The sequence below is a fragment of the Sorex araneus genome, chromosome 2 (genome assembly GCF_027595985.1).
Source record: "Sorex araneus isolate mSorAra2 chromosome 2, mSorAra2.pri, whole genome shotgun sequence".
In the NCBI taxonomy this organism is placed as follows: Eukaryota; Metazoa; Chordata; class Mammalia; order Eulipotyphla; family Soricidae; genus Sorex; species Sorex araneus.
Genome location: NC_073303.1, coordinates 219,585,124 through 219,606,577, shown reverse-complemented (window position 1 = coordinate 219,606,577; position 21,454 = coordinate 219,585,124). Strand labels below are relative to the sequence as shown.

The window sequence follows — 21,454 nt, the reverse complement described above, 5'->3', positions numbered from 1 at the left end:
CTGGGCCCAGAGATTACTCCTGGGGGGGTTGGGGGGGACCATGTGGGGTGCCAGAATCAGCAGCGTAAGGCAAGCGCCCTGCCCGCTGTGCTGTTGTTCTAGATCCTTTCAACTGACAAGCAACAATTTTTAAATGGCTATTCAGCATTATTGGTTCCCTGGCTTAGGGATCAATTCAACCAGTCTGGGAATCTGGAAGTCTCGGAACCACTCTTTAGACCGCATTTGGACTCTCTTTTTTGGGTTTAAGAAAATCGAGTGCTTGACCTTTTTTTTTTTTCTTTTTTCTCTGAAAGATGGGGGTGGTTTCGTAGTTGCAACACAGTTCTCTTGGAAAAAAACAGGGTAGAGGCGGAGCTCCCCGTGGAGGGAAAAACCAGCTGGATCCCGAAATTTCCAGCAGTGAACCCACCTCGTGCCTCCTTTGCAGGGGCGGGGCCCGGGCATCTCCAGCCTCTCCCACCTCCGCCCCACTTTATAAGAGTCGTCGTCACGCTCCATATTCCGAACATCAGTGAGGGTGCCAGGTCCTGCGTGGTGGCGGGGGGGTGACAAAAGCCACCCGCCGCGTAGAGCCGCGCCCGCCGGGGAGGGCGGGCACAGCGGCGTGGAGGCGGCCCGCGGCGCGCCACTGGCTGGGAGCCGAGGCGAGGGGCGAGGGTGGTCCCGGGCTGCTCCCTGACGTCACGGTGCTGACGCCGCCCCTCGCCAGCGATCGCGGGGCCGCCGGCAGGTAAAACAGCCAGCCCACGGGATCGGGATCCGAATCGGTAAGGGGCCTGGGGCCGGGAGGGGGAAGTGGCGGAGCCAGAGCCGGTAACCCGCGGCTCCCGTTCTCCGGGGGTGCTCCGAGCCCCCAGGGACCAGGAAACTGTGGCTCCAGGCTGTCCCGGCGCCTCTGCGGGGTCGGGATGTTGCTCCAGCCCTGCGCGTGTTGGCTGCTGGCGGGTGTCGGGGACCCGGTGCTAGGTCCAGGTGCTGAGTCCCTGCGGAGTAAGAGGCAGCCACGCTCACGTGCGGATGACAGTAGTTGTGGGGCAGAAAACTGCTTCTCTCGGACCCGGGGCGCCAGCTGACCAGGTCCACCCTTCAGTCCCGCCCGCCACGCACCGCTCCGGACTGGTTTGTGATAGGGGGGCTCGGAATCGAAGCCGCCCGTGGCCCGGGCGTGGAATCCACTCGGCTCCTACCCCTCGATCCCTCGCAGTTTCTCTCTTGCCCCCCCCTTGCCCCTCCTCATCAAGGACGGGGACCCCTGCCACCCCTTCCCACTTTGACGCTCTGTGGGGGTCAGTGAGCCCCACGCTGCCGCTGTGAGAATGCAACTGCTGCCGGGTGGAGAGCACAGCCCCTCCTTCCTCCTGTAGCCCATCCCGGGACCTTGATCATTAACTTGTCAATTTGCTGAGTTCACTGGAATGTCAAGACGCTTAGGGTAAGGGCCCCAGTTTAATGTCCCTAGCTGGGTCCCCACCCCCCACCCCCCAACTCACCCCGCCTTTTTTAGGGATCAGGGAATGAGAGGAAGGAACAAAATGTTATTACTTGTTTACTTTTCCCAGCAGTTCTGCTAGGTAGATCTCCCGGCAGAGGGTATAGGTTCAGAGAAGCTTGCTCTTGGCTCGGGCAGCAGGGCTGGTTAATTACAGGGCTATTTTGTAGAGCATTTTGACTTCAGGATTTGCGCTCCTTCACTCCTTTTAGCTCCAGCTACCCTTTTCACTTATTATTATTATTATTATTATTATTATTATTGCTTTTTGGGTCACACCGGCATGCACAGGGGTTACTCCTGGCTCTGCACTCAGGAATTACCCCGGGCGGTGCTCAAGGGACTCTATGGGATGCTGGGAATCGAACCCGGGTCGGCCTCGTGCAAGGCAAACGCCCTACCCGCTGCAGCTATCCCTCCAGCCCCTATTATTATTATTTTTTTTAAATCTCTGTTTAAATCTGCCCCTTGCTTGTCCTTTACTGACTAAAGAAATAATCACCTGGCAAACTGCACGGTTGACATTTGGCTTCAGTCCTCTAGGCCCTTGGCCCCTGGCATTGTTCTCTGGACTGGATAAAATAGAGAGCGGCGCCTGGGCGATCGATGATTCGAGAAGACTCCTCCCCAGCCCGATTCCCTCCCGTCCTGCCAGCAGAGTGGCTCTGAAGTGTGTCCAGTTTTGTTTGTTTTGTTTGGGGCCCACACCTGATGGTGCTCAGGGCTTATTCCTGGCTTGGTGCTCGGGCATCACTCCTGGCGGCACTCAGGGTGTGCCAGGGATCAAACCCGGGGCAGCAGCGTGCAAGAAAACCACCCTACCTGCTATACTATCACTTAGCCCCCCCCCCGCCCAGGTGTGCCCAGTTTCTCCAAGGACCCATTGGACCACCCACATCTATCACTGAGTCTCAACACCTCATATTTTTTTTCCCTTTTGGGGCTGGAGGGATAGTGCAGTGGGTAGTAGTTTGCCTTGTGTATGGTCAACTTGGGTTCAATCCCTGGCACCCTATATGATCCCCCAAGCACCCTAGGAGTGATCCCTGAACACAACCTAGTGGTGGCCCCTCTCCCCAAAAAACAAAGAAAAAAAAAACTAATGGGGCCAGAGCATAGTAAACATTTGCCTTGCACGCAGCCAACCTGGGTCCAATCCCTGACATCCCATATGGTACCCTGAGGACCACCAGGAGTAATTCCTGAGTGCAGATCTAGGAATTAACCCCTGAACACTGTCAGGTGTATTGCCACCAAAAACAAACAAAAACCTCTTTTGACCAAAAAACTTCTTGCAGACCTTCTCTATCTTCTACCCACATCCCCGAGCTGTGCTAGTATCTCCTGGCCTAGCATTCCCTCTCTCTTTTTTTTTTTTTGCTTTTTTGGGTCACACCCAGCATGCACAGGGGTTACTCAGGAATCACTCCTGGCGGTGCTGGGGGACCCTATGGGATGCTGGGAATCGAACCCAGGTCGGCTGCGTGCAAGGCAAACGCTCTACCCGCTGTGCTATTGCTCCAGCCCCTAGCACTCCCTCTCTTGACCCAGAGTCTTCCTCGGCAGGTCAGCCACAATGCTGCTGTTGAACCGAACTGTGGTCACCGGGCTCCGGCAGGCCCGCAGGTATGCCAGCCCATCCTTGAAATTGTTTCCTGGCCCCTTCCTGCTTCCCTTGTTGGCCAGATAAGAGTGATAAGGTGGCTCCGGGAGGAAGGCAGAGCCAAATCCCACTTTCCCCACCCGTCCCTGGAGAAACTTAAGCCCCACTGGAAGGAGTCCATGGCCCACGAGCAAAGGGAGAGGGAGAGGTCAGTCCCTCGGGGGCCCTTGCTTGGGTGCCGCAGGAGTGTGCGACTGAGAACTGCCCTCTCTGTTTCAGGCTGACGACAGCCTCCAGGCTCTGCGCGCAGGTCTGCTCCACAGATGATTCGTTTCAGCCGCAGCTCGGCCGCTTCACCCCTGCGGGGGGTAACTCCAGCACCGGGGGGTGGAGAGTCCTGGGAGCCCTGCTCGGCTTCGGTGCAGCTTTTGCTTATCATGATCACCGGTGCAGAGTAAGTGGGGGCAGGAAGGACGTCACCGCCAGAAGAAGGGCTCCTAGAGACTCCCCGTTAGGCTCTTAGCAGAGTCCAGGTGGGGACACTGTGTTCATGCAGGGTAGAACTGGAATCTGTTGCATAGTTCCCCTGAGTCTTTCTGTTGTGGTTTGGGTGAGGGTAAGCTAGAGTGATTTTTTTTTTTTTGAGGTGGGGAGAAGGAGGTGGCCACTCTTTTATTTTGTATTTAAATATTTATTTATTTATATTTTATTAATGAGTCACCGTGAGGGTGCAGTTACAGAGTTTCGTGCCTGTTATTCTTTTTTTTTTTTCCTTTTGGGTCACACCCAGCAATGCTCATGCACTCAGGAATTACTCCTGGCAGTGGTCAGGGAAGCTGGGAATCGAACCCGGGTTGGCCGCATGCAAGGCAAACGCCCTACCTGTAGCTGTACTATGGCTCCAGTCCCCGGGTGGCCACTCTTAACTGTGCTCAGGCAACCGTATAGACTAGGGATCAAATGGGGTCAGCAGCATGCCAGGCAAGTGCCTTGACCATCTAAACCCTTGTATTATCTCTGCAGTGCGTCAGTGATTTCTTTTTCTTTTTTTTTTCTTTTTGGGTCACACCCAGCGATGCTCAGGGGTCACTCCTGGCTCTGCAGGAATTATCCCTGGCCGTGCTCAGGGGACCATATGGGATGCTGGGAATCGAACCCGGGTCGGCCGCATGCAAGGCAAATGCCCTACCAGCTGTGCTATCGCTCCAGCCCCCCCCTTTTTTTTTTTTTTTTGCTTTTTGGGAACGTCAGTGATTTCTTCTTAAAATACTGTTCCTTTTTGCCTCACTCCTTCCCTGCTTCCAGGCTGCTAAGGAGACGTCACGCATATATACAAGGGAGGAAGTGAAAGCCCACTCCTCTCCGGAGACCAGGGTCTGGGTGACTCTGGGCAACGAGGTCTTTGACGTCACTGAGTTTGTGGCTCTCCACCCGGGGGGGCCATCAAAGCTGATGCTAGCAGCTGGAGGTCCCCTCGAGCCCTTCTGGGCCCTCTATGCCGTTCACAACCAGTCCCACGTGCGAGAGTTACTGGCTGAGTACAAAATTGGCGAGCTGAGTCCCGAAGACAAGGCCCCCCCCACCTTGAAGACCTCTGACCCTTATGCTGGTGACCCTGCCCGCCACCCGGCCCTGACTGTCAACAGCCAGCGCCCCTTCAACGCCGAGCCCCCGCCTGGGCTGCTGACGGACAAGTACATCACACCCAACTCTATCTTCTTCACCCGGAACCATCTGCCCGTCCCTAACCTGGACCCAAAGACCTACCGCCTGCAGGTCGTAGGGGCACATCGGGGTAAGTCACTGTCCCTCTCCCTGGATGACTTGCGCCGCTTCCCCAAACACGAGATCACCGTGACCCTGCAGTGTGCCGGCAACCGGCGCTCTGAGATGACTCGGTTCAAAGAAGTGAAGGGTCTGGACTGGAGGATCGGGGCCATCAGCACTGCACGCTGGGCCGGGGCGCGGCTCTGCGATGTGTTAGCCAAGGCCGGTTACCAGCTCTCCGACTCGGAGGCCCACGTCTGCTTCGAGGGGCTGGATGCGGACCCCACTGGAACTGCCTATGGAGCCTCCATCCCTCTGGCTCGAGCCATGAACCCCGAAGCGGAGGTGCTGCTGGCCTACGAGATGAATGGCGAGCCGCTGCCCCGAGACCACGGCTTCCCCGTCCGGGTGGTGGTCCCTGGGGTGGTGGGTGCCCGCCACGTCAAGTGGCTGGGCAAAGTGAGCGTGGAGCCAGAGGAGAGTCCCAGCCACTGGCAGCGGCGGGATTACAAGGGCTTCTCTCCCTCCGTGGACTGGGACACGGTGGATTTTGACTCGGCTCCATCCATTCAGGAACTTCCCGTGCAGTCAGCCATCACTGAGCCCCAAAACGGGGCCACGGTCGAGTCAGGAGAGGTGACGGTCAAGGGCTATGCGTGGAGCGGGGGCGGAAGAGCGGTGGTCCGGGTGGACGTGTCGCTGGACGGGGGCCTCACCTGGCAGACCGCTACGCTGGATGACGAGGAGCAGCGGCCCCGGAAGGCCTGGGCCTGGCGGCTGTGGCAGCTGCAGGCCCCGGTGCCAGCTGGAAAGAAGGAACTGAACATTGTTTGCAAGGCTGTGGATGACAGCTACAACGTGCAGCCAGACACGGTGGCCCCCATCTGGAACCTACGAGGTGTCCTCAGCAATGCATGGCACCGCGTTCATGTCCGTGTGGCCCGTAAGTGAGAGAGAACCGTTTCCTCCCCCAACACGCCTCCTAACCCCTCCCCACACCCATTCAACATCCTTCGGCCTTACTGCAGCAGCAGAAAAGACTTGTCCCTTCGCCTTTTCACTTCCTGGATCACAGCCCTGCCTCTTTCTACCCTGGCTCTGACACCACTACCCCCACCTGGCCCCTGGCCCTCTCCCGTGAGCCGAGGGCTGCTGTTCTAAGCACTTCTGGAGCCGGACACCATTCAGTGCTTTTCTCATCCCGCCCCACCTCCCATGCCTGTCACCGACGAGGCCTTTTGAGAATCTATGTGGGCATGTGTCCCAAAGTTTTCACAGCTGTCAGGGATTGTGAGGGGCACACCCCTCTTCTTTACAAATCGTGGAAGTTTTCTAAATACATAAATAAAATATGTTTTAAGACTACTATAACTCCGAATTATTTGTGGGGGGACCCCTTGAGGCTGGGAGGTGAGCATGTTGCAAGCGAGGCGCCCTGGATCTCAGGCTCTCAGTACGAAGATAATCTAGAACAAACAAAAGGGGGTTGGGGACAGAGAGAAAGCAGGTGGGGGGATAAGGGGGTGTCAAGAAGTGGGGGGCTTCCTTCTCCGAGGTCTTTCAGTATCTGCAGAGCTTCTTAGGTGCTCGTCCTCAAAATACTTTCCTGCCCCCAGAGAAGATACCCATTATCGGTCCCCTGGCGCCCCTCCCCCCACTGCTACGCATCTGCTGAGCTTAAAAAAATCAATATTGTCTTAGGAGGGGCTGGGGCAAAACCGGCCGTGTCAGGGCACAGGGGACATCCAATGTGCGCCTGGTTTGCAAATTAGATGCAGATGAAGGGGGCATCTGCGAAGTGCCCGCGCTGCAGACCGCGCCTGCCGGCTGGGGAGCTTTCGGCACTCGGCTGCTCTCCCCTGGCTCTTCTCCCTTCGTTCCCCGGCAGGCGCCCCGGCTCGGGGGCGCTCGGTGTTCGGCCGAGCCGCCTGTCGCCTGGTAGTGGGGCCGGAAGTTGTTCGGGGGAGGGGGGTCGGCGGTAATGGGGGGGGTTCTGGGGGGGGGCCGGTCCCTCCGCAGGTGAAGCTGCTGATGGAGATGGACCCGCCGCCGCTGAGCGCCCGGGTGCCGGCTCCGGCGGGGTTGCCGCCGCCTCAGTGACCCCACTTGCCCCCGCACTGAGCCGCCCGGGCCAGAGTGGGGGACCCCGTCGCCCCGCCCCCTTCTCCCCCAGTACCGTCCCTTCTCCCCCCCCATCCCAAACTGCGCGCGCGCGGAGCTGCCTCAGGTGAGTGGAAGGCGGGGCTTGGGCGCAGGGCGGGGGCGGGGCCTCGGCGGCCGGGGGCGGGGCCTGAGGGGCTTGGGCCGGGAGCGAGGGGAGGCGTGGGGGTGTGGGGGACGGCTGGGAGAGGGTCCTGGGTGGGCCGTGCTCCGAAGCCGCCCCGAGGCGGGGGGAGGGCGTGAGGTGCCAGGATGGTGGGGGCGGGGGTAACAGGGACCTGGGGGTCCTAAAAAGGCGGGAAACAGGTCAAGGCGGGGGACGTGATCGAGGCTCCCTGATGGGGTCGGAGCCGGGTCGAAGAGAGGCGCAGAGCGCAGCGGGGACAAGAGAACAAGGGATCTGGGCAGAATTGACCGGGGTGTTGGTCCCGAAGCTTGGGGAGAAAGAGGCCCAGGTGGGGTGATCTGGGAGGCAGTGAACCGAATGGGAGACGCGGTGGGAGAGAAGAAACTTAGGGTGGAGGGAGAAGTACCGTCAGGGGTACCCGGGCATCCAGGAAGCAAGGCTGGAAAGAGAGGACTCACCGCACTCGAGACCTAAAGGGACTGTTTCAGAGGAAGACTTGGGGCAGGCTTCTGGAGGGAGAAAGGTCTGAGCTAAAATAGACCCTCTAGAAATGACATAGTGCCAGGTCCAATTAGTTTTTTTCTTCTTTTTTTCCTTTCTGGGTCACACCCAGCAATACTCAAGGGTTCCTCCTGGCTCTGTACTCAGAAATCACTCCTGGAGGTGCTCAGGGGAACCATATGGGATGTCAAGGATCGAACCCGGGTTGGCCGCATGCAAGGCAAACGCCCTCCCCGCTGTACTGTCCTCTGGTCGGGCAATTAGTTTTTTCCCCCTTTTCTGCTAGAGATGGAGATTCTTGCTTCATGAGTTTTCGTTTGATGTGTGTGTGTGTGTGTGTGTGTGTGTGTGTGTGTGTGTGTGTGTTAAGTGGTGACTGGGAGCAGTGGAATGTTTACTAGAACGTAGACCTTTAGATATGATATACTTAGGAAATAGCAACTACATTTTCCCTTTCAAAGAATTTGCCAGCTAGGGCTGGAGAGATAGTACAGTGCGTAGGGTGCTTGCCTTGCACTCGGCAGACCCAGGTTGGAACAGGGCACCCCGTAAGTTCCCCATCCCCCAGCACCACCAGGAATAATTACTGAGTGCAGAACTAAGAGTAACCCCTGAGCATCACCCCCCCCCAACCCTGTCAAAAACAAAAAAAGAACAAGAAAAAGAAGAAGAAGAAAACAATGTGCTGCTTCCAGGAAGATTTGGTGCATTACCATTCACCTTGTGTAAAGCTTTGCATGGTTGGTTTCACCTCACTTCCTCTATAATTAAAACTGCCTCCTGTTGTCACTCTTATAATCCCTTTACATCTCTGATAGTTCCAGCTACTAATCTCCCCAGCCTGTGGCCTCAGTGTATCACTGGTGAACTTGATATGTTCCAGACTTATATGTCAGCCAAAGTCCTGCCATTGTCATGCCAAGCAGAAGACCCATTTCTGTCTCTCCTGTGACTTCTTCACTTTCTGAAGACACATGTTCACATTTTAGCAAGATTTGAAAACAGGTGTCTGACTACGACCATCAGGACGATTCAGACACTGAATACAAAGCCAGGTTACAGGCCCAGTGGACAATCTTGGGGAAGTATAGTGTGGTGTTTCCTAGGGGGATGTGATTCCAGCCAGGCCTCATTCCTTGGGCGGGTAAACGTCAGTGAATCTTACTTTCTGGTGTGTGAGGAACTTTTGTCTATAAGCCACAAGGGACTTATAGCCAGAGAATTCAGAAACTCCCTGAATGATGAGAACATTCAGAAGAGTGACTCCTGGATTAAAAAAAATAAATTCCCAGATGAAGGAAAAATCAATCTTTGCTATTGGAAAGCAGGAGAGGTCTCAATGGAGCATCTGGGGATATAGGAACGGTTCTCAATTTAAATTTTAGAATTTGGGGCTGGAGAGAAAAACAGTAGGCAGGGTGCTTGCCTTGCAGCCGATCTGGGTTTGATCCCCAGCACCACCACATGGGATTTCCTGAACACCACCAGGATTAATTCCTGAGTGCAGAGCAAAGAGGAACCCCCAAGCAGCACCAGGTGTAGCCCAAAAAACAAAAAGAAAAATTTTAGAATGATATTTTCTACTGGACTGGAGCGATAGCACAGCGAGTAGGGTATTTGCCTTGCACGCAGCTCACCTGGGTTCGATTCCTCTGCCCCTCTTGGAGAGCCTGGCAAGCTACTGAGAGTATCCCACCCACATGGCAGAGCCTGGCAAGCTCTCTGTGGTGTATTCCATATACCAAAAACAGTAACGAGTCTCACAGTGGAGATGTTACTGGTGCCCGCTCGAGCAAATCGATGAACAATGGGATGACAGTGCTACAGTCTTCTACTAGTTAGTAGATGCTGAGGTCTTGAGTCCAAAACAATATCATTGTCACCCACCAAGTGTAGTTCAGTTGTAGTTCTGGGCATTTCCCTTCTCAGTAAGTTAAGGGTAAGGCATGGTTTAGGATTGGGTCAGCACTACATCTTGACTTGCTTTTTTTTCCAGTGAAAATGGATCTGAAAGTTCCTTCTTGTGTCTTCTTAATTTGAGTCAGCAGCCTAAACTTCCCAGCATAGAAGAACATCAGCCCCCTTTTACCCAGTACCCCAGCCACCCAATTTCCACGAAGAGATAGTTTTACCTCTTTCTCACTCGATCTCTTTCCTCATCTCACACATAAAAGCCCATGTAAAAAAAACCTAATTTGCACCTGGAAAGATAGCTCAAAGTGTTGGAATGCATGCTTTGCAAATGGGACCTCTCGGTTTGATCCCAGAGCATACCGTTTGGAGAGATGCCCAAGCACCAAGCCAGAAGTAGCCCCTGAATAAATACCACCAGATGTTTCCCAAAAACGTAATCAATCAAAACAAGGAATAAACTACTGTTGGATTGGATTGTGTGTGTGTGTGGGGGGGGGAAATGGATTGGTTTGTTTTATCTTTTAGGGCCACACCCAGTGATGTTCAGGGATTTCTCCGGGCTCTGCACTCATGAATTACTCCTGGGGACAGTATGATGTCAGGATCAAACCCGGGTGGGCCTCATGCAAGGCATCCCACTATTGCTCTGGCCCCTGGGTAGGTCTTTCCTGTTTTATTTTACTCTGTAAGAATAAGTCAAGTGGGATCCTGTGGGTATAGATATTTCTACAGACAAAAGGACTCCCTTTCTTGTGGGTCTCTTTGTTGATCCTGCTCAAGGTGACCCTGAATTCTAGGCTCTGTGGTTTGTCTTCTCCTGAGAATTGTGAACTCCACATTGGAAACGTAGATATGTTCAGAGCTTATCCAATAAAAGCATTGTAAGAGGCCAGAGACATAGTACTGGTTAAGGCACTTGTCTTGCATGTGACTGATCCCAACTTGATCTCTGCGCACCACCAAAAGTGATCCCTGAGCACAGCTGTGTGTCACCTAACACCCTCCATAGCCCTCACCGCTCCCCCCACGCCGCAAAAAAAAGACATCTACAAAGGCTCATGCTGCTCTAAGTGAATTGGTTCCCAGGCCTCAGAGGGCTGGCATGAATCTTTAAAATACATATCCTACTTTAACGTTTGCATCCAGGAGCTCTCTCTACGTTCAGAACACCAAATGAGTATCGAAGTAGGCATTTTCTCAGGCTCACATATGGAAGAGAGGGGATTATTTCTTTCCTCATCCATAACCCGGTGTCTAGTTCAAGGATTTCAGTCACTAATGTACAGACTCCAGAATTCTTTATTTTATTTTATTAACACAGCGGGTAGGGCATTTGCCTTGCACGCGGCCGACCCAGGTTCGATTCCTCTGTCCCTCTCAGAGAGCCCATCAAGCTACTGAGAGTATCCTGCCGACATGGCAGAGCCTGGCAAGCTACCCATGGCATATTTGATATGCCAAAAACAGTAACAACAAGTCTCGTGGGCCAGAGTGATAGCACAGCGGGTAGGGCGTTTGCCTTGCATGCAGCCAAACCGGGTTCGATCCCCAGCATCCCATATGGTCCCCCAAGCACCGGCAGGAGTAATTCCTGAGTGCAAAGCTAGGCGTAACCCCAGAGCATCGCTGGGTGTGACCCAAAAAAACAAAAAAAAAAGTAACAAGTCTCATGATGGAGACGTTATTGGTGCCCGCTCGAGTAAATCAATGAACAACGGGACAACAGTGCTACAGTACTTATTTTATTTTATCTTTCTGCTTTTTGGGTCACACCCAGCGATGCACAGGGGTTACTCCTGACTCATGCACTCAGGAATTACTCCTGACAGTGCTCAGGGGACTATATGGGATGCTGGGAATTGAACCCGGCTAGGCCATGTGCAAGGCAAATGCTTTCCCTGCTCTGCTATGGCTCCATCCCCCAACCCTTTATTTTATTACCCAAGAAAGAGGCTAAAGGAAACTCAATGGAGCATTGAGCTTAATTTCCCATACCACATGGTCCCCTGAGCATCAATGGGAATGACCCTCTCTCCCTCTCCCGAGAGACTGCTGGTTCTCGCCCAAAAGTGGAAAAAAAAAAACACCTTCCTGCTATGGTAAAATAGAACTTTGTTGGGGGCTGGAGCGGTAGCACAGCGGGTAGGGCATTTGTCTTGCACGCAGTCGACCCAGGTTCGATTCCCAGCATCCCATAGGGTCCCCTGAGTATTGCCAGGAGTGATTCCTGAGTGCATGAGCCAGGAGTAACCCCTGTGCATCACCAGGTGTGACCCAAAAAGCAAAATAATAATAATAATAATAATAATAATAATAATAAAATAGAACTTTGTTCTATTTTACCATATTTTACCACAAATATAACTTTGTGCCTGTGGAGGAGCCCCACTGGTAATGTAGGTGTTATTTGCTCTACTTCAGTGATCAGCCAGATGGGTGACTGAGTTAGCTCCTACTTCTGCTAAAATTTAAAATATTGGACATCCACTCTCTACTCCAGAGATGTAATGGCCATATACCTGTGGATTTGCCTGGACCACACACTAGTAGTTGAAAATCACTACTGTGCTCCAGTGTGACTCCAACATTCTCAGGATCCCAGACCTTGAGCATCCCCGACAAGGGCTTACACACAAAAAGATTTTAACCAGGAGTAACCCCTGAACATCACCAGGTGTGACCCACTGTCACTGTCACTGTCATCCCATTGCTCATCGATTTGTTGAAGTGGGCACCAGTAATGTCTCTCATTGAGAGACTTATTGTTACTGTTTTGGCATATCGAATACGCCACAGGTAGATTGCCAGGCTCTGCCTTGTGGGCGGGATACTCTCGGTAGCTTGCCGGGCTCTCTGAGAGGGGCGGAGGAATCGAACACAGGTGGCTACGTGAAAGGCAAAGGCCCAACCGCCCAGGGTGTGACCCAAAAAGCAAAAAAAAAAAAAAAAAAAAAAAGAACAGTTGGATTGTCAGCGCCAGATTCTTTTGTTATCAGGGACAGAAGATGGTTTGTCAGTAGAGCACTTGCTCTGCACGTGTGAGGCCCCGGGTTTGATCCCTGGTACTGATGCGGGGGAGGCGTGTCTCTGTGTCCATTCACGAGTCTCAGGTTCTTAACTGTTTCCAGTTATGAAAATATTGAATCATAAAGATGCTCAGACTCAGAGTTGGAAAGTAGAAACGTTTCATGGCAAGTAGAAAAGGAGATCCCCCAGGTGGGGAGGAATTTAGTATAGGACTAAGCGAAGGTAAGGGAGTTTTGTGTAGGCCTTCTTAAGGGCCCCTCGCACCCCTTATCAGTTGGCGAGTGTTTACGAAAGGTGCCAGAAAAGTGCAATGATGTCTTGCTGGTCTAAATCTTTCCTCGCATTTTTGCTCCTTATCTTAGTCTCCTTGTTGGCCTAGGCTCCAGGACAGAGTTCTATGGTTCTGGAAATCTCCGTTGAGACAGGACTTTGGGAATGAAATGGGGGAAAGGTGGCAACAGGAAACTTCTGGTGGATTCCTTCTTCACTGGCAAGGGGAAACAAATCTTCCTTCCAGGCCTAACTGCCAATTATTTTAGTTCCCACGTCAACTTGGACTCCAGGGCAGAGTTTGATGTTCCTGGGAAACCCTGGGAATGAAGAGACAGAATCTTGGGGGGTGGAATGTGTGTCAGGTGAATGGGGGAGAGATGGAACATCTGGAGAGAAGAGCTGGCTTTCTGTCTTACTGGCAAGGGGAAACTGAGGCTTCCTCTTTCAGTACTAAAAGAAAAGAAAAAGTAAATTTTGGTGCAGCTGGAGTGATAGTTTAGCGGGTACGACATTTGCATTGCACATGGCTGACCCGTGTTAATCCCTGGCATCCCATATGGTTCCCCGAGCACCACTAGGAATAATTCAGAGCCTGGAGTCACCCCAGAGCACTGCTGGGTGTGGCCCCCAAACAAACAAATAAAAATTGTTTGTTAGCAAAAAAGTCTGGAAAAATCTTCCCAGCCCAAATAATAGTGAGCTTTTGTTGTTGTTGTTTTTTTGTTTATTTAGGGGTCACCCCGGCTATTCTCAGGGTTTGTTTTCTGGCTTTGCATTCAGGAATTACTCCTGGCAGTCCTTGGGGGACCATTTGGGGTACCGGGATCCTCCTCATGCCAGACATCTCTCTGGCCCCATGAGCCCTTGATTTGTTTTTGCTTTGAGGCCACTCTTGGTTGTACTCAGGGCGCCATATGTGGGTCCAAGGATTAAACTTGGGTTACCACAGATAAAACTCTGCACCTTAGCCTCTGTACTGTATCTCCGGCCTGAACAGTGAGCATTTTTTTTTTTTGCTTTTTTTTGGATCACACCCGGCGATGCTCAGGGGTTACTCTTGGCTCTGCACTCAGGAATCACTCCTGGCAGTGCTCAGGGGACCCTATGGGATGCTGGGAATCGAACCTGGGTCGGTCGCGTGCGAGGCAAATGCCTTCCCGCTGTGCTATCGCTCCAGCTCCCAGTGAGCATTTTTGATGTGCATTAATAGGGACTTCTGGGGCTAGAGCAATAGCACAGCAGGTAGGGCTTTTGCCTTGCACACGGCGGACCCGGGTTCAAATCCCAGCGTCCCATATGGTCCCCTGAGCATGGCCAGGGGTAATTCCTGAGTGCAGAGCCAGGAGTAACCCCTGTGCATCGCCGGGTGTGACCCCCCCCAAAAAAAAAGGACTTCTACTGAGGACTGCCACCAAAGAGAACTGTTCCTTTCTCTTCCACCCTTTCCCCACCCTGCCTGATCAGAATAGTTCAATGAGACTTCCAGGTAATTTCTGACTGCTGGGTGGTTTTTGTTTTGTTTTGCTGTTTGTTTGTTTATTTGTTTTTTGGGTCCCACCTGGTCATGCTCAGGGGTTACTCCTGATTCTGCCCTTAGGAATTACTCTTGTCGATGATCAGGGGACCAGATGGGATGCTGGGGATTAAACCTGGGTCAGCCACATGCAAAGCAAATGCCCTACCCACTGTGCTATCACTCTAGCTCCTTCCTTGAAAGATTTAAACTTGTTTGGGCATATTTGGCTTCAAAACTGGTTATTATAAAACTCATATTGAACTTCTCTGCTCTCCTCTCCTCTTCCCTTCCCAAACATCCAGTTCAACATTATTAACCTTGTGGGGCCTTTTTTTTTTAAAACACAGCTTAAGGATAATGCCCCCCCCCAAAGGAAAAAAAAAACTATCATCTCAGGTTCATCATAACTAGCAATTGAAGCCCTCTGGCTTGCTCCTTTTCTTAGTTCCTTGCGTCCTGACATGAGATGGAGAAGCCAGAATAGTTTCTTCTCTCACCCCCCAACCTTGGCCTTCTCTCGTCCACAGTCTACAGGGGGCGGACAGGGAAGCACAAAGCCCAGGAGAAAAGCTGCATCCACCTGAGATCTAAGAGGAGACAGTGAAGTGATATGTCCCCGCTGCCCAGGTGTTGCGTTTCCAGCTCCGAACCCTCTCTTTTTTTTCTTCTTTCTTTTTGGGTCACACCTGGCGATGCACAGAGGTCACTCCTGACTCTGCACTCAGGAATTACTCCTGGCGGTGCTCAGGGAACCCTATGGGATGCTGGGGATTGAACCCGGGTCAGCCATGTGCAAGGCAAACGCCCTCCCCGCTGTGCTATCGCGCCAGCCCCTCTGAACCCCCTCTTACCATAGAAACTAGCCACTCTTAGGATGATCTGAAGATTCGTCTCTGCACCATTCCCCCCCGCCCAGCACCTAGGTAATGAAGCCGAGCTATTTCCTTTCAGCAGTTCTGTGTTGAAAGAGTTCCACCATCCACAGCCCAACTGAGTCAGATCTCTTCTGCTGTAGAGACAGACACCTGAGCTAAGTGAAGGTCGGCGGGTTTCTCGCAGAGGGCGCCAAGGTGCGTTTAAGGATGCTTGCAGAGCTGCTCCTTGTCAAGGTCTGTGTCCTGGAAAGGAAGGTGCGTCTAGGTGCAGACGCTGCGTGGTTCTTTCTCTTCCCGCCACCCCTTGACCCCCTTGCAAGTCCCAGCTATGCAGAGCCCTGCTGGAGTGCGCAGCCGCGCTCTAAGCCCACATGGATTTGCTCAAATCTCATGCCCTTCAGGAGGGCCCCGACTGGAGGGGATTGACTGTAGATTTAGTTTGCTGCACCAACACAGCAGCACCGCCCAGCCCGCTGGGGAGCTCTGTCCGTCTGCTAATCACTGGGCTCGACCTTGTCTTCCACCAGGGAAGAAACTCCCACAGCTTCCTAGGGCAGTCTGGGAAGAGCCCAAAGGATGGCCCAGATCCTTGACACCCTCTCCGCCGCCGGTCTCCTTTCCGGCATCGCCTCTGCCCACCTGTCCACCAGGCTCCAGGGGTTGTTGGCATTTCCAGTTTGGGAATCTTGCTCTGCCTAACAGGATTCCTTGGAGGATTAGAAGAGCTATCATATTTGGTCACCAATATTTCGAGCTGACCTCCCTGACCTACCCTTGGGAGTCGGACCCGAGACTGGTTCCTCGCTTGCTGCTTGTCAGGCTTGTAGAGTGGAAGATCGGGCTGGAAGGGCTGCCCGGTCCTGAGGTTCCAAAGGTCACGGCAGGCTGAGAGGGGAAAGCCAGGGTCATGGAGGACTCTTGTTATGGTGCCAAGCAAATTCAAAAGAAAGAAAGAAGAGTTTTTTTTTTTTTCTTTTTGGGGCACACCCGGCTCTTGCACTCAGGAATTACTCCTGGCAGTGCTGGGAAGACCATATGGGATGCCAGGAATCGAACCCAGGTCAGCCACATGCAAGGCAAAACGCCCTACCAGCTGTACTATTGCTCCGTCCCCAAGAGCTTTTTTTTTTTTTTTTTTTTTTTGCTTTTTGGGTCACACCTGGCAATGCACAGGAGTTACCTCCTGGCTCTGCACTCAGGAATTTCTCCTGGCGGTGCTCAGGGGACCCTATGGGATGCTGGGAATCGAACCCGGGTCGGCCGCGTGCAAGGCAAACGCCCTACCCGCTGTGCTATCGCTCCAGCCCCTGACCCCCCCCCCCAAGAACATTTTTATCTGCAGAGGTTTCCAGTGACCAACCCTTCCTCCCTTCTCACAGCAGAACTTTTTGAACTGGGAGACTGGTAGTTCCTAGTTGCTTTGTGCTCAGCTTGATGGCATTTGTATTCAGAATTTACAGTTCAGGTGTGTCTACCTCCCTCACTCAGTAACACCCATGGGGCTGTGAACACAGTCAGTTTCCTCCTAAGCTCTGCGGGAGCCACACGTCTTATGAAACTCACACGGCCTCTCCTTGTGCCTCCTCCTCCCCCTCTTACATGGTGGCACCGTGGTATGTCTCCACTTGGCACTGCTTAGTTTGACCTAGTTCCTCTCAGGAGACGCCAAGGTCCGGCCGGCCGGCCTGGCCGGGAGGATGCACTCTCAGAGCCGGGTAGAGGAAGGTGGGGAGGAAGCGCCGCCTGGACACTTGAGCAAACAGTGAAGTGCAAGTATTGATTTGCTCCTGGCTCACAGAGCACCGAGAGCGGAACAGCCCGGGCTCCATCCCTCTCACTTGTAGAGTTACCAGCTTGGCATTTGGACCAGTGGGGAGGCTGCTAAGGGCTGTTTTTGCCCGGGATGTGTCAGCAAGCACCTGTCCCAAGCAGTTAAGAAGCAGGAGGCTGGGGCGGGAGCCGTCAAACAGCAAGTAGGATTTTCCTTGCATGCAGCTGACCTGGGTTCAATCCCTGGCATCCCATATGGTCCCCCAGGCACCCTCAGGAATAATTCCTGAGTGCAGAGCCAGGACTGCTAACCTCTGAGCATCACCAGGTGTGGCCCTAAAACAAAACAAAACAAAAATAAAGCAGAAGAGCTTGGCTTACTGTAGGAACAAAGTCCAAATCAGAAAACAACTTCAGACCCTTCTGGAAATTGTTTTGGGGCTATTTGGGCAGGTGCTGAAAAATGAGATGCACTTCCTGACCCAATACTGGCTGAAGACTGCTCCAGTGTTCTCTCTCTCTCTCTCTCTCTCTCTCTCTCTCTCTCTCTCTCTCTCTCTCTCTCTCTCTCTCTCTTTCTCTCTCTCTTTCCTCTCTAGCATTCTCACTCTCCTCTCTCTTTCTCTCTTTTTCACTCTCCCCCTCTCTCTCCCACCCCCCCCTCTCTCTCCTTCTCACTCTTTAGCATGCTTCACGCTCTTGCTCTCTTATGCTCTCATTCTTCCTCTTGCTCACTCTCCCCCCATCCCCCACCCCCCACGTTTGCGCAGGAGTTTCTCCCACTGGAACTTGCTCAACTTGTTCTTCCTTTTTAAGTAACAGATCCCACTCCCACAGGGATCACACCAAAGGAAAAGATGGCTTAATTGATGTTGGAACCAGGGGAAATACACACACACACACACACACACTCTCTCTCTCTCTCTCTCTCTCTCTCTCTCTCTCTCTCTCTCTCTCTCTCTCTCTCTCTCTCTCTCTCTCTCTCTCTCACGAAAATCCATGAAGGCCCTGGGCAGCCTGCCTTTGGAAAGGAAGCAGGATGCTCTGGAAGCATGGGTTCCCCTCCAAGAGGCAGGAGGCTTGCTTTCTTTCCCTCGCTCCTGACCTACCTTGAGCCCTGAGACAAATCACTAAATACATGGTGTGTGTGTGTGTGTGTGTGTGTGTGTGTGTGTGTGTGTTTGTGAGGGGAGTCACGTGTGTCATGTTGAATGTTGCAAGAGTTTCAGAAATTCCCAAAGGGCAATTATGGCGCTAATGACTTGAAATGAAAGGGTCCCATGAGCCCCCGACCACTCTTTCTGGCATTCGGCAATCTGACCACCACGCATGCTATGGCTAGTTCCAAGAGGCATGAATCTGTTCATCCTTGGGGACATGGGCACTTCAAACCATTGTCCCTGAGGGAACTTTCAAGGAACCACTTTACTACTGTGGTTTTGGTCTAGCGGTCAGGCCCTCAACATCCCAGAGAAGATGTCCCCAAACAGAGAGAGAGAAGGGGAAAATAAAAAAATTTTCTTAGAGATTTTTTTCCCCCCTCTCCACGTAAGCTTCTCAGGGAATTTGAGTTGCGATGGGGAAGCTCTGTAATGAAATGCTACGAAAAGCAGTGGCTTTGAAAAATCAAAGAAAACTCTTGTTTCAGGCTTTCTCCTGAGACTTCTTTTGTTTGGGGGCCATATCCAGCAGTGCTGTGGGGGGCTACTCCCAGTGCAGACCGGAAGGCTGGGGCGGGGGTGGCAGCTCCCCTTGCTGCTTGGGAAATTATGCAGTGCCAGGGGTCAAACCCAGGGTTCCTGCATGCAAAGCATGCGTCTTAGCTCTCTGAGCTACCACTTTGACCCTCCAGGAGTCTCTATTATTTATTGATTTATTTATTGGCTGGAGCGATAGCACAGCAGTAGGGCGTTTGCCTTGCACGCAGCCGACCCGGGTTCGATTCCTCCGCCCTTCTTGGAGAGCCCGGCAAGCTACTGAGAGTATCTCACCCCCATGGCAGAGCCTGGCAAGCTACCCGTGGCATATTCGATATGCCAAAAACAGTAACAAGTCTCAAAATGGAGATGTTACTGGTGCCCGCTGGAGCAAATCGATGAGCAATGGGATGACAGTGACAGTGACAGTGATTTCTGTTAACAGGTTTTTAAAATTGTCTTTCATGTTAAATGCCATGAATGTTAACGTCTCCGCGGTAGACAAGAATGAACAAGGAGGGACGGGTTGTAGCCCTGTGGGAGAGAATATGCGTTGTGTGTTTGGGGCTGGAGTGATAGTACAGCAGGTAGGGCGTTTGCCTTGCATACCGCCAGCCTGCTTTTGATCCCCGGCATCCCCTCTGGTCCACTGGGGCCCCACCAGGAGCGATCCCTGAGCACAGAGTTAGAAGTAAATGCTGAGCACTGTGGCCCCAAAGCAAGCAACAACAACAAAAATCCTGGGTTTGGGGCAGGAGAGAAATTGCAGGGTTCAGGTCTCATGGGGCTGGATGGATAGTACAGCAGGTAGGGCTCTAGCCTTGCCCACGGCTGCCCAGAGATTCTATCCCTAGCATCCCATATGGTCTCCCAAGTACCACCAGGAGTAATCCCTGAGCACAGGGCCAGGAGTAAGCCCTAAGCACTGCTGATTGGGGCCCCCAAACAAATAAAACATGCCTGTTTTGCATGTGGTCAGCCTGGGTCCAGGACTTCATATGGTCCCCCAAGCATCACCAGGGCTAGACCTAGAGGCCCTCAAGTGCTACCAGGTGTGTCCCTGGAGACCCTTTCGGACCACTAGGGTGGCTCAGGTGATCCCTGAGGAGCACTGCATCTGGGGTCCTCACATTTTTTTCTTTTCAGATACTTTTATTATTTTTTTGATTTTTTATTTCATAAGGTAGTTCACAATAATTGATTACATTTAATATTCAAACACCATTACACCTTCCCACCACCATATTTTGGGATGTTTCTATCCCAAGCCCCAAGCTCTGTCCCAAAGCACAACTGAAATAATACATTTTGTATTGTTTGTTATGAAAAACTGCTGAAAATTCTACAAAAAGGTATTCATCGAGGAAACAGTGTGAAGATTGTTCTATTTTGGCAGGGGCCATTAAGAAATTCTTTAGGATATCACTAATATGTTGTTAAAGGGTGAGTGATGGGGCTGGAGCAATAGCAGAATGGGTAGGGGTTTGCCTTGCATGCAGCTGACCCGGGTTCAATTCCCAGCATCCCATATGGTCCCCTGAGCACCACTAGGGGTAATTCCTGAGTGTAGAGCCAGGAATAACCCTTGTGCATCGCCAGATGTGACCCAAAAAAAGCAAAAAAAAAAACCAAAAACAATAAAGGTTGAGTGATGTGAACTTTCATATATATATATATATTTGAAAATATGTATGTATGCATATATATATTATATATTTCCCTCTATGATTGCCTACTATTTGAACCCCTCTTGGAGAATGAGTAGGGAGTGTCTTATGTGTCACGTGGCCACAAATGCGGCCATGCGTTCCAGGAATATGTGCGTTTTGTCTGACTTCACTGGTGTGTGACGCCCTGGCCAAGTGCGTGGGAGTGGCCTTGAACAAGGAGGCGGTTGGGTTCTGGAGGTTGTCGGCTGCTGGGGCTGGATCCCTTGGGGCAGGGAAGGCTCTCACCTGCCCCTCTCTGGGGCGCCCCACGAGGTCCTCGCTTCAAAAATCACATGAAGGAGCCCCGGCCCCAGCCCCTGAGAAGCACTTCAGAGGCACGAGTGCACACACACACTCACACACACACTCACTCACACACAATGATCCTCAATTCCATCTGCTGGCGCAAAAAATAATGCCATGTGGTGGGAAAGAAGAAGGGTGTAGCACGTTTTCCCCTACGCCTTCCCCAAACCCCATCCCCAGCTCTTTCCCTGGAATATTATTATCAACAACAAACCAAATTTTCACTCATCTGCCTTCCTAAGATCCCACAAAGAGTCCAAGAATCCTGGTGGCAGCTCAGTCTGTTCCCTTGCTCCCCAAAGTCTGCCTCTAGGGTCTTTATTTTTCATTAGAAAACTGGTGGAAGCAATTTTGGATGTATGTAAATTTCCACCAACTAGACTTTTTTCTTCCTCCCACAGGCTCCTAAGGAGATAATTCATTGCGACAAATTATCACTTTTAATTGTTCTCAATTCTTGATTGTTTAATACTCTACTGCCAATTACCGCTTGCCTCCCCTCAAATAGGCTAACCTGCATTTTTAAATGCAGTCCCCTCCCCTTCAAAAACAAACAGAGCAAAGTAATTGACAAGAAGATAGGGGAAGCAGCTTAAAGGTTTAATTTGCTTATTGCATCTTCGGGAGAGGACTTATTAGTGAACCCTGAGGTGGGCCTTCTCTCCTCTGCCTTCTCCCTGCTCCCTACCTACACGTACCACAGACGATCGCTTGAAT

At 52.2% G+C, this 21,454-nt stretch overlaps 2 protein-coding genes across 4 annotated transcripts in view; both read left to right on the top strand.

Annotated features, from left to right (window-relative positions):
• The first annotated feature begins 341 nt into the window (after window positions 1-341).
• Window positions 342-6,227, top strand: SUOX (sulfite oxidase). Of its 2 annotated transcripts, none has more exons than XM_055126490.1 (4): window positions 342-733; window positions 3,059-3,118; window positions 3,375-3,549; window positions 4,401-6,227. In XM_055126490.1, exons 2-4 carry the CDS (start codon window positions 3,069-3,071, stop codon window positions 5,811-5,813), a joined length of 1,638 nt encoding a protein of 545 aa, XP_054982465.1. In that variant the 5' UTR covers window positions 342-733; window positions 3,059-3,068; the 3' UTR covers window positions 5,814-6,227. The 2 variants fall into 2 exon arrangements, with proteins under 2 accessions (XP_054982465.1, XP_004601983.2); XM_004601926.2 differs by having other exon boundaries at window positions 342-770.
• A 590-nt stretch (window positions 6,228-6,817) lies between these two features.
• Window positions 6,818-21,454, top strand: part of IKZF4 (IKAROS family zinc finger 4) — a 37,440-nt gene continuing 22,803 nt past the window's right edge. For both annotated transcript variants that reach the window (XM_055128802.1, XM_055128801.1), the window contains exon 1: window positions 6,818-7,089. The gene's annotated coding sequence lies outside the window, so the exon portion shown is untranslated. The remainder of the gene's footprint in view (window positions 7,090-21,454) is intronic.